The sequence below is a fragment of the Rhincodon typus genome, chromosome 8 (genome assembly GCF_021869965.1).
Source record: "Rhincodon typus isolate 14 chromosome 8, sRhiTyp1.1, whole genome shotgun sequence".
NCBI lineage: Eukaryota > Metazoa > Chordata > Chondrichthyes > Orectolobiformes > Rhincodontidae > Rhincodon > Rhincodon typus.
In genome coordinates this window covers 68,672,541-68,684,999 of record NC_063339.1, presented here as the reverse complement: position 1 = coordinate 68,684,999, position 12,459 = coordinate 68,672,541, and the positions used below count along the sequence as shown (strand labels likewise).

Genomic DNA, 12,459 nt, shown 5'->3' with positions numbered 1-12,459 from the left:
GAAACGTCAGCCTTCCTGCTCCTCTGATGCTGCTTGGCCTGCTGTGTTCATCCAGCTCTACACGTTGTTATCTCAGATTCTCCAGCATTTGCAGTGCCTACTATCTCGTCAAACTACATTTTGGGTGGAATTTTCAGCCACGTAATGACAAGGGCAATGACAAGTCAGGTGGAAAAATACGGTAAGATCAGCCAAGTTCAGATTCTCAATGTCAAGAAACAAATGACCCATTCTGCAACCACGTTTTGAACAGTAAGAAGAGAATCTTGCTACTGAGCAGCAAAAGGCCTATTTGCATGCATTGGCATGTCTTCAGTACTGTTCCTAAACTTGCCTCATTGATATGCAATTTGCTATTCTCCCATAGATAGAAATTAGACAGCGACAGTTCCCAACATGAAGGTCAGAGAAGGTAAATCTGGTGACTCCAATTTGACACTTGCTCCTCTGGACCTCCATCTTGGCAAGGAGTCACCAACAGGAGGGGCGGCACGGGGGGTCAGTGGTTAGCACTGTTGCCTCACAGAGCCAGGGACCTGGGTTCAATTCCACCCTTGGGCAACTCTCTGTGTGGAGTTTGCACATTCTCCCTGTGTCTGTGTGGGTTTCTCTGGGTGCTCCGGTTTCCTCTCACAGTCCAAAGATGCGCACGCTAGGTGGATTAGCCATGCTAAATTGCCCATAGTGTCTGGGGATGGGTCTGGGTGGGATACTCTGAGGGTCGGTGTGGACTTGTTGGGCCGAAGGGCCTGTTTCCCTACTGTAGGGATTCTATGATTCTGTGAACCTCAGGGCATAATCCATAGTCAGTGACTGCTCGTGCCCTCCCACCCTTAGAGTTTGGCATCGGGCATGTACCAGTCCCTTTGCATCCTCTTGACAAATGTCTGGCTCACTTATGATACAGTTCATCCATTTCAATGCTGCAGTTTGAAGCATACTTTTCACTGTAATGCTGCTGCCACGGGGCATTTTAGGCACAGGGTCAAGCACCCATCTCATGGATTATATCAAGATACAGCTCAGGGCCCTGCTCTTCGTCTCTTAGCACTCACTTTGTGCTTGCTTGGATGCTCACAGCTTCACTTTGCCTTTTTCCTCATTCAGCATGTAAAGGCTGTCAGTACCTCTACAGGGGTCCCTTACAAACACTCAAACTTTACAAACGCGATCCCATGCAGGGGTGTAATTTTAAAGATCCGCCGTATGAATATATCCTGTTCTTACAAATGGCTATTTTATATTGGTCCCACATTGTACAATTTGACTTATGAACAGAGAGAAGTCCGGAACCTGTTCGCAACCTGAGGAGTGTTTGTCTCTTGCTTTGACATTTAGCACAGACACAAAGCCAGGCAGCTTGTTGTAGTTGTCAGCCATCATCAGTCAAAGGAGGTGAACATATTGCTGCATGGCACTGTGTTATTTCAATGTGTCAGCAGCATATAAACGCATTACATGTGCTTCAGCCAAATGGCCATGTCCCAAAGTCTAAACGATATAACTCTCGTTAAGTCAAAGGAGGCAGCCTTCAGCCAAGAGGTAGAGAGCAGTAAGTCAAGGGCAGTCTCTGATATCAGTCCAGGGACTTTAACTTGGTCAGTCATGATTAAGGATTCCAAATCATACCGTCCTGGAGTCGGCTGCAGACAGAGCTGTTGGCCCTGTTTAACCAGTCCGGGGATTTTGCAGTAGGTCAGTCACAGAACTGTGCAGAGATCAGACTGACTGTCTGTCCAAATCAGTTAGGGAGCTGGACCACAATCATCCTGTGGGTCAACTCAATAAGAGTCAAGGGCAGTTATCAGGAGGCAATGCTGTGATGGGGAAATTGGGAAAGTCAGTTATGAGGATTGGAGGCAACATGCTTGGATGCAGGGGATAAATTCCGTGTCGTAGATGGGGAGATAATAGTGCATCAGAGGATGTAAGTAACTGCATCAGGGAGGTTATTGATCCCATGCACCATGTGCTTAATTGGTGGAGGGCTGAACAATGCAGCACAATGGTTGACGTGACTAAGCTGTACACCTGGGGTCTAGAGATAATGTGTGAGATGAATGAGATGTTTGCATGAACATGTGGAAGCTCAGTACTGATAGTGCCAACAGGGAGTGCAAGGAAGAAAGGAACATGAAGGTTTGTGGGGGATTGGGGAAGAATTGGGGAGGGTATCTTTGACTATCAGGCTCAGCGTGCTACTCAGTCAGCCAAATGCAACCTGTTTTGCCTTCCATACTTGTGGCAATGGTACCCACAATGGAAATGGAAAATGGCTGCAACTACACCCAGAGTGGTTGGAGTGAGTGAGTTTTTTTTCTGTCTGAGGATGCAGGCCCTATTTGTGAGCAATATGAAGTCCTTCAAAGGGCAGTTACATTAATCAGATAGTTTCACAGCACAGGCTGAAACCATCAGTTATCTGCTAGCTTTCCTGATGACTTGTTATATGTGAATACTAATCATCTGTAATCCATGCATTAGGACATCCAGATCTCTTTACTCCTCATGTATAATATATTTAGTTACTTAAATGTAATCAACCTCTTGTTATCTAAGGTAAGTGCCTTTCGTGATGAGACTTATTTATGGGTCATCCTTCACCACAAATTATTAGAGACCAGCATAGGAAGACTGATTGACAGTAGGATTCTACCTAATGCACAAAGGCTTTACATTCACTATTGTAACTTGGTGAGCAGTGGTGTGAATTTGACCCCACCACAAAGAAACCAACAGTAACAAGAATCTGAAGAGAAAGGAATGGGGAAAATTCTGCCAAAGTAGTGGGTTACTCCTTTAAGTGCATACAACTTTAAGTAAAAGGCAGCGAGTCAGTCAGAAGCTGAAAGCATTTAAACAGACTTCAGTCAGCGCAGGCTCATGGAAACTGAAGCAGCTCGAGGCTGTAATCCGAGGTCTGAGGGCGGCCTACCTGGTGAGCAAATCGGGAAAAGAAAAAGCCAGTGAGGGCTACAGATAGTCACACTTGGGCAGTAAGGGAGCGGGCAGCACGTTTAGCACTGCTGCCTCACAGTACCAGGGACCTGGGTTGAGTTCCACCCTCAGGTGACTGTCTGTGTGGAGTTTGCACATTCTCCCTGTGTCTGCGTGGGTTTCCTCCAGGTGCTCCGGTTTCCTCCCACAGTCCAAAGATGTGCAGCTTAGGTGGAGTGGCCATGCTAAATTGCCCATAGTGTCCAGGGGTGTGTAGGCTAGGTGGATTAGCCATGGGAGATGCAGGGTTACAGGGATAGGATGGGATGCTGTTCAGAGGGTTGGTATGGACTCAATGGGCCGAATGGCCTCCTTCCACACTGCAAAGATTCTATGATTCTATGAGATCCAAGTCACAATTCTACAGAGAGGTGGATGACATTGAGCTCCAGCTGTGAGTTAAATCTCTCAGGGAAAGGGCTACTCTGAGTTAAGAAGCTGGATGAAGGGTAATAAAGGCCTTACAGGTGACCTAAACATTGTTGCAGTCACAAGTGGGCACCAGGAGACACAGCTGCAAGAGAAATGTCAAAATTTATTTTCAAAGCTGGAGATGTCAGAAGCAAATTTAAACACTACGTCAAAGGAAGAATGTTTAAACACCACAAGCAACTTGGAGGGAAGGTTTTTCATTTATTATAAAACTGAAAATATTTAAAGCATGAAAAGAGCATGAGACACTCTTGTCTGGGGGAATAATGGCAAGAATCATCCCCAAGTGAAGGGAAAAGGGCACAAATATTCAAAACAGCAGGAAAGTCACAAGAAATAGCAAAAAAGATGAGAATCTTCTATCTGATTCCTAAAAATAGGAAGATTATGTTAATACTTTAGAGATGATGAAATAAGTACTTAACAGAATTTACCACCTATAGTGAGAGTCATGTCAGTGTTGTGGCCCAAAAGAGGTCTTAGAGACAAATACAATGTCCAGAGATAACACAAGTGTGTTACATCTGTAACAAAATCTGTCTCTTCTGAAGAATGTCAGAATGCCAAGGTTGGAGGATTTGAGATGTAAGAGAGGCTGAATAGGCTGGGGCTATTCTCTCCGGAGTGTCGGAGGATGAAGGGTGACTCTATAGAGGTTTATAAAATCAGGATAGGGAGAATAGCCAAGGCTTTTGACCAAGGTAGGGCAGTCCAAAGCTAAAGGGTGCAGGTTTAAGGTGAGGGGGGAATGATAACAAAGGGACCTAAGGAGAAATATTTTCATACAGAAGGTGGTACGTGTATGGAATGAGCTGCCAGAGGAGGTGGTGGAAGCAGATACAATTACAACATTTCAAAGGCATCTGGATGCATGTATGAATAAGAAGGGTTTAAGGGAATATTAGCCAAATGCTGGCAAATAGGACTAGAGTAATTTAGGATATGTGGTCAGCATGGACAGGTTGGACTGAAGGGTCTGTTTTTGTGCTGCACATCTCTATGACTCTTCGAGCCTATGTGAAAAACAGTCCCAGAATAGCAGAAATGCTAACAGATATACAGATAAAGACCTCTACACAATAGATCAGCTACACTCATTGGAAAAGAAATCCATGTTTGAAGATAGACCTCCACTGAAGAAAATTCCAAGACATTCTTATAAGAAACAGATGATCCATTCCAATTGCTCATCACTGAATGTATTTATGTCAGTGGACATCTTATGGAAGTTAAGTTTGATATGAGGTGAATTTCATTGTCTTAAATGACCATTTACCTGGCTAATGAAGTTACAGCCTACAAAGCTGGAGTTATGCAGTGCAGGTGGCACAACTGTAAAGGTAAGAGGAATGTTACAAATCTCACGAGAAGATAAACAACATTGGATATTCAAGAGGTTGCATGTCATCGAGAACTAGCAACAATCACCCCTGAGTTACGTTGTGTGTTTTGTCCTCAAAATCTTGCAGTTTGGCAATATAGTTCAACCACTTTTTAAGAAAACTACCATCGACTGATGTATGAAAACACAACTAATAGAAGACTTCAAGGGCCTTGTAAGGCTAATTTTTTATTCCTTCACTCATGGCATGAGGGCATCACTGGCTAAGCAGCATTTATTGCCCGTCTCACAGTTAAGAGTCAATCACATTGCTGTGGGTCTGGAGTCATATGTAGGCCAGACCATAAGAATGGCAGTAGCTTCCTTCCCTAAAGATCATTAGTGAACCAGATGGATTTTTCCTGATAATTGTCAATCCATTCACAGTCATCATTAGACCCTTAATTGCAGATAATTTTTATTGAATTGCAATTCCACCATTTGCCATGGTGGGATTTGAGCCCAGCTCCCCAGGTTAACAGTCCAGGGGACAATACCACTAGGCCATTGCCTCCCCAGATGGCTAATGGCTGAATCTTAAAAAAAGAGCACTGAACCTGCAGAAATCACTTACGTTAGTGTCTGAAACCTGTTTCTGGTTCTCACATGGCACAGAACTGTCAAGGAAAGTCACGCCACAGCCTCTTCTCACAGCAGTTAGGTGATGTAATCAGAAATATAAAGGTGCTGATAGTCATTTGACAGATGCTGTCAAACCATAAATGCATAAGGTAAGTGTGAGAGTGTGCTGAGAGGGTAGGAGGGATAGAATGCCAGGTAAGTCAAGTGCTAGGTGGGTGCAGCACCAAGGTGCCAGGTAAGTATGATGCAGACTGGGAAGGGTGCCAGCTGTGGAGGCAGTAGGCAGTGCCATGCTGGGTCCCAGATAAGTAGGATGCAAGCTAGGGTGTCAGGTGCAGGATGCCAGATGTTTAGGGTGCCATGTAAGCAGGACATCAGGTGAGTAGGAGGGTAGGTGGCAAGGTGAGTGTGGCAGTGTTTAAGGTAGGTTTAGGTGGATGAGAGAAATTTAGTCTGGGAGGCCACATAGAGGTTTGAATTGGACCAGAAGAGAGGAAAATGGGATCAGTGTGGCAGGGAGTTGGGGGCAGGTTGTCAGGATGGTGGGTCAGACCTGGAGTTACGGGGAGTGGTGGTGTTGGTTGGTTTTAGGTCTCCTAGTAAGGTCCACAGTCTTGAGAGTGTAAGTGGTGTGGGGGAAGTGTAGTTGGGGTGCATGAGGTAGGTGTGGGGTCACTTTAATAGTAACTCAGGAGATTACATATTTAATTGTGTAACTTCTCCTGAGCTACTATTTCACTTAATTTCATAGGAACTCTCCGATGTCTACAATTTAGATGTAGGCATAAAAGAAATTACAGTTTCCTTTAGGGAGTCCTACAGTGGAGATTCCACAAGGTCCTACCTACTCTATGTGCACTATGGAGTAAGGTCTATCTGGCCAGTAGAAAATTGGAGTTACTTAGAAGTAATAAATCTGCTGTTATCTAAGGTAAGTGCCTCTTCTGCTGAGACTTGTTCATGTTTAATCCTTCAGCACCAACTACTAGAAAGCCCTGTCGGCTAGTATAGGAAAAAGAATTAATGGAAGCACTGTACTAAAGGTATCCAGGCCTTATCATCAATATTCTAACAGCCTGACAGTGAAATAGGCCTTAATCTGTGAGCTAAGAGGTGCTGCATTCAGAAATGCCTCACCTTTTTGTCTGCTACTGGACACTTCTTTGAAAGAAGCTTCCTGGATTATCTCAATAAATGCTTTGCGGAAAATTCAGTTGTGAGTCCCTAATGACCCAGTTATCAAATGCACGAATTCAAGTGAGCAGTGCAGAGAAGATGGTTTTGGAATTAACTCTGACTGTATGCTGGTTTGTTTAATTTTACTCCAAGTGATAAGGCAGTAGATGAATTCTCAGCACCCTTCACCCAGAGATTGTAATCTCAAACAAGATAGCTATAATTGAAGACTATCCAATATCAGGATGGATCATGTGTGAGAGGCTTTAGTCAGGATTGCATGAGGCTGAACCGTCTTGTTTCGAGATCCCTGAACAGGTAGAAGATGATTATCTTGTGTCAAGGCATGTAATGACCCATTCCTGCTCTTTTCCCTTATGTGTTTAACTAGGGATCAGACAGGAAAAAGTAGGCAGACCAGTGAAGAAGCTTGAGTCAGGAGAATGGGAGCGAGATGCATGGTTCGTATGATGTTTGATTGTGCCAATTTTAGATTTAAAAATAGTTCTTAAGGGCCTGGGAAGGGGTCAGGAGGAGGAAACTGGGTTGTCGGGGGGAGGAAGAAGCAGAAGAGGCTGGGACAAGAATAGTAGCTGGTGCAATGGTTTTGTGGCCCAAACATCTCTCTCAAAACTAGAATATTCTGTTTACTACCATACTGTGCATCTGTGGCTTTATATCAGAGATGAAACTTGGATGTATTGGTAAAAGAACATGCAGTAAAAATCAAGGCTGCTGATTCAGAGTTATCACTGAAACCTGCCGAATCATGATAGTCCACCTCTGTAACACAGAATGCCCTGCAGTAAATATGGAAAATGACTTATTCAGTTAGCTATTCAGTGACCCTTGCTAATATGTGGTAGGACATTCTTATGGACATGTAGACCCTATTCCCTGCCTCACAGTGAGCAATGCCATGGGAGATCTGCACATTCCTGATACCAAAATTGTTGCTTTTATTCAGAGAGGCCATCGCTCTTGGCACCACAGACTTTGCAGAGGAGGATGTCGACAAGATTATTGAAGAGCTTGGAAAGGAGTTCAAGGGCAATGCCTACCATCTCATGCACAAGAACTGTAACCACTTCTCAGCAGGCCTGGCAGAGGTATGATAACCTGGGGCTTGGTGAATACACTCCAGTACGGTAGTGTGAGAAAATATGAACCAACGCACAAAGCAGTGAATATTAATTTATTAATTATAAAACAAGGCTAATGCCGAAATACCTTTGTATGTTTGTGGAACAGGTTTAATTTATGTTGCACGACACCAAAATTAATACATTGTTATCTGTTTTGCATAATAATTCAATTTGTGTTGTAGAATTCCACCAGGTCAGAGCTATTAATCTAAATATAGTTAGAATTACACATTGTGGAAAGGGAATGAAATTAAGTTTCAACCTTAGCTGATGATTTCTCTGAGTACCAACCCTCCCTTGCACCCACCTCCTTAGTAAGGCTTAAAACCAGAGATGTCATGGATGGATTGAGTGGGTTGTCTGATGAGGAAAGTTTGGGGAGGATAGGCTTGTTCCCAATGCAGGAAGATAAAGGGATGACTTGACTAAAGTAGACGTGATCCTAAATGGTCTTGACAAGTTGAAGGATGTTTAAACCACCTGGGCAAATCGCACACGAGTCCACAAGTCAGGACTTCCACGGGGGTCCTTCACATCTGGACTCCGATGATCCAGACACTGGAAGTTTTGGCCCAGTGTGTTTTATAAAGAAACTATAATACATGTAAAATTGTAGCAAAATGATGAAGTTGGAGGTTTTAAGCGAACCCTGCCGGATAGCTGGGATTAATATATACTTTACCCTAATATCTCTGTTTGTGGTTGTTTACACATGCACTCTTAGAGGTTGCTGGTTTTACTAAGTGACCAATCCTCTTGGTCTCTAGAATTCCTAGTTTGGTCTTATCCTGTCTTCCCCTCTTCAGCACTACAACACTTCTTATTTACATCTATACATTACAGACTACTGAATGCAGCCCTCTGTTGCGGTGTCTAATTCTTGATCTCTTTTTTCTTCTCTCTCTGCTGTTATCTCTTCTGCTTTTAGAATAACATAATTACTTACATTATCTTCATTGTTATATTCCATTTGACTACAAGAGATTAGTGCTGGTGGAGGGTTCGGATTGTTCACAAATCTCTTCACCTCTGTTCTAGAAGGGCTTCATTATTTGTTCAAACGATTTGGCAATATTTTAACTGAATAAATGGTGTACTTTATAATCTTAAATAATAATCTATCAATTGTACTTTGTGGAATCAAGGGAGCTCAAGTCAAGTAACTTGTTATAACCGGGCCAGTTGTTCACTGAAAGCTGTGTAAAGTCCCCATTCTCTCAAATGACAAAAAGTGTCAGCAATTAAATCAGATTTTCACAGGATGAACTGTTAATCACATTTATTTATGTTTAAATAACTCGCAGATACAAAGATACTTCACCAATTCAATATGATACAAAGAAACTGTTCAAAACCTAGATTTGAAAGAGTTAGTCTCAGCTTTAAAAAAAATGTAACTTCCTGGTATATATTTATTCCCAGCTATGCAATATTAACAGTGGATTTAACAAATATTCAATGAGTGCAAAATATTTATGAACTGGATTTGATTGTGCTATTTGTGAAGTGTTCACATAGAATAGCAATTGACAGAATTGTAGACATGAAGTTTTGCCTCAATTAAGGTCTTGCTGTATCACATGTTATCTACATTGTTATTTCCATAAGGAATCTCTTAGGGATTGAAGGCAGCATCGATTTTTTCTCAATTGTGTACAGGAATAAGATTTCTAGACTAAATAAATAACTCCAAATCATGGTGTATGCTTACTTAACATTAGAAAGAAGTGCCAAACACTTTATAACAGATCCATACTTACAGATTAACCTGATTTATTTCTTGCTCCACAGATGATGCCAGAGCTGCTGAGTTTCTCCAGCATTTTGTGTTTGTATTTCAGATTTGCAGCATCAGCAACGTTTTGCTTTGATTAGTGCCTGGACTGAGCTCATTTTGATTAAAAAAATTGAGGTAATTTTCTGAGTTTGCACTGTTGAAGGATGGTTTTCTCCATTTGCTGCACGTCTCGGGAAACCACAGGAATGTGTCCTCAGTTTCCAGCTTTGGATGGTCATTCTTCATTTGAGAGCCCAGGTGGAGAGAAATCAGAGTAAAATATACAGTTCAAATAAAGAAAAAAAAACTGCAATTGAGTTTTTTTTATTCTTTGATGTGATGTGTTTGTTAATGTCATTTATTGCCCAGCCTTAATTGCCCTTAAACTGAGTGGCTTAATTGGCCACATGGGTGTGCAGTTAAGTGTTGACTACATTGCTATGGGTCTGGAGTCACATGTAGGCCAGACCAGGTAAAGATAGTAGATCCCTTTCAACAACTGATGATATTTTCTTGGTCACCACTAGGGATACTAGTTTTATGCTGCAGATTTATACTTCAGTACAATACAGATGTGAGAGGTGGCCATTTCAGAAGGCTGATGTCTTTTTGTAAGTTTTCTGTAAGTTTTTAGTGCTGGTCCCCATGACAGTGTCCCCCAATGTGTTAAGATTTCAGGTGGGATATCCCCAAATGGCGATGCTTCTGGGTGAGGAAGGATGAATTGACTCCCCTTCCTTATTCAACTCCCCCGCGTAGTTGGTCACAAGATCAATTTTAAAAAAGAATCCCTTCCTTCACAGTCACCTTTGCACAAGCCCCAAGTATTTATGTTTTAAAGGAGGTTATATAACCATGCTTTCTTCTTTCAAAGAAAGATTGAGTTTGACTAAAAGATGAGAAAAGGCAATAAAATATGACATTCGTACACATAGATTAGAAATAAAAGTCATCATATGATCCCTACAGCATGGAAATAGGCCTTTCAGCCCATCAAGTCCATACCAACCCTCAAAAGAGTGTCCAAACAACCCCCTGTACCCTATCCCTGCGATTCCCATGTGTAATCCACCTAGCCTGCACATCCCTGGACACTATGGGCAATTGAGCATGGCCAATCCACCTAACATTCAAGTCTTTGGACTGTGGGAGGAAACCAGAGCACCCAGCAGAAACCCACACAGACACAGGGAGAATGTGCAAACTCCACACAGACGGTTACCTGAGGCTGGAGTTGAACCCAGGTCCCTAGTGCTGTGAGGCAGCAGTGCTGACCACTGAGCCACTGTGTGCCACCCTGAAATTTTTTAAAAGCAGTGATTCCACAAAGTAAAAATCAAAACAGGAGGAACATTTGACCCAGTTTTTGGCTTGTCCATCATGGATAGGTTGTGAAACATTATGGCTGCTGAGGTGGGTAGCACTGATCTTGAGGGTTGTGTAGTTGTTTGGAGATTCTTGCTTTTGCAGTAAGCTGAAAGGAATCTGTTGAGTTACCTTCAACAGTGGCTTCGCTGACTTATTATCAGCACTCAGAGAAACTTTATTTCTTTTAACCTGCACATGTAAGGGTGTGGAAATTGTCAGCTCATAATGAAATTTGGCACAATGGGATTTATACCCGCACCCCAGCAAACCATCACAGCAGTAAAACAACGCACCACTACACCAATAACCACAGCATCAAGACACCAACAAAGCAGAATCCAGGGCACCAGCCACCAGTACAACAGGACACTAAAAACACACCAGGACAATAGCACACCAGGACAATAGTACACCAGGACACCAGTACACCAGGACAATAACACACCAGGACAATAGTACACCATGACACCAGTACACCAGGACACTAACACTCCAGAACAATAGCACACCAGGACAATAGTACACCAGGACACTAACACACCAGGTCAATAGCACACCAGGACAATAGTACACCAGGACACCAACACACCATGACATAAGCACACTAACACACCAGAGCACCAGGACACCAGCACTTGTGGATACCAACACACTAGCACACCAGTACGCTAGCACACCAGTACGCTAGCATACCAGAGCACCAGCACACCATGACACAAGCACACTAGCACACCAAGACATCTGGACACCAGTACACTAGCACACCAGGATACTAAAACACCAGGATACTAGCACACCAGGACACTAGCACACCAGGATACTAAAACACCAGGACACTAGCACACCAGGACACTAACACACCAGGATACTAGCACACCAAGACACTAGCACACCAAGACGCTCGGACACTAGGACACTAGCACACCAGGACACTAGCATACCAGGACGCTAGCACACCAAGACGCTAGGACACCAGGACGCCAGCACACCAGGATTCTAGCCCACCAGCACACCAGGATACTAGCACACCAAGACGCTAGGACACCAGGACACTAGCACACCAGGACACTAGCACACCAGGATGCTAGCACACCAGGACGCTAGCACACCAGGACACTCGCACACCAGGACGCTAGGACACCAGGACACTAGCACGCCAGGACACTAGCCCACCAGCACACCAGGATACTAGCACACCAGGATACTAGCACACCAGGACGCTAACACACCAGGACGCTAGCACACCAGGACACTAGCACACCAGGACACTAGCACACCAGCACACGAGCACACCAGGATACTAGCACACCAAGATGCTAGCACACCAGGACGCTAGCACACCAGGACGCCAGCACACCAGAACGCCAGCACACCAGGACACTAGCACACCAGGATACTAGCACACCAGGGAACAGCACACCAGGATACTAGCACACCAAGATACTAGCACACCAGGACGCCAGCACACCAGGACAATAGCACACCAGGACACTAGCACACCAGGACGCTAGCGCACCAGGATACTAGCACACCAGGGAACTAGCACACCAGGACGCCAGCACACCAGGACACTAGCACACCAGGACACTAGCACACCAGGA

The 12,459-nt window shown here is 43.8% G+C and overlaps 1 protein-coding gene across 1 annotated transcript in view; it reads left to right on the top strand.

The window, feature by feature from the left end:
* The window catches only part of LOC109914244 (deubiquitinase DESI2), a 185,921-nt gene that overhangs the window by 155,241 nt on the left and 18,221 nt on the right, over positions 1-12,459 (top strand). Inside the window, exon 3 of the mRNA XM_048600451.1 lies at positions 7,538-7,677. Within this exon, the coding sequence (XP_048456408.1) occupies positions 7,538-7,677 (140 nt within the window). The remainder of the gene's footprint in view (positions 1-7,537; positions 7,678-12,459) is intronic.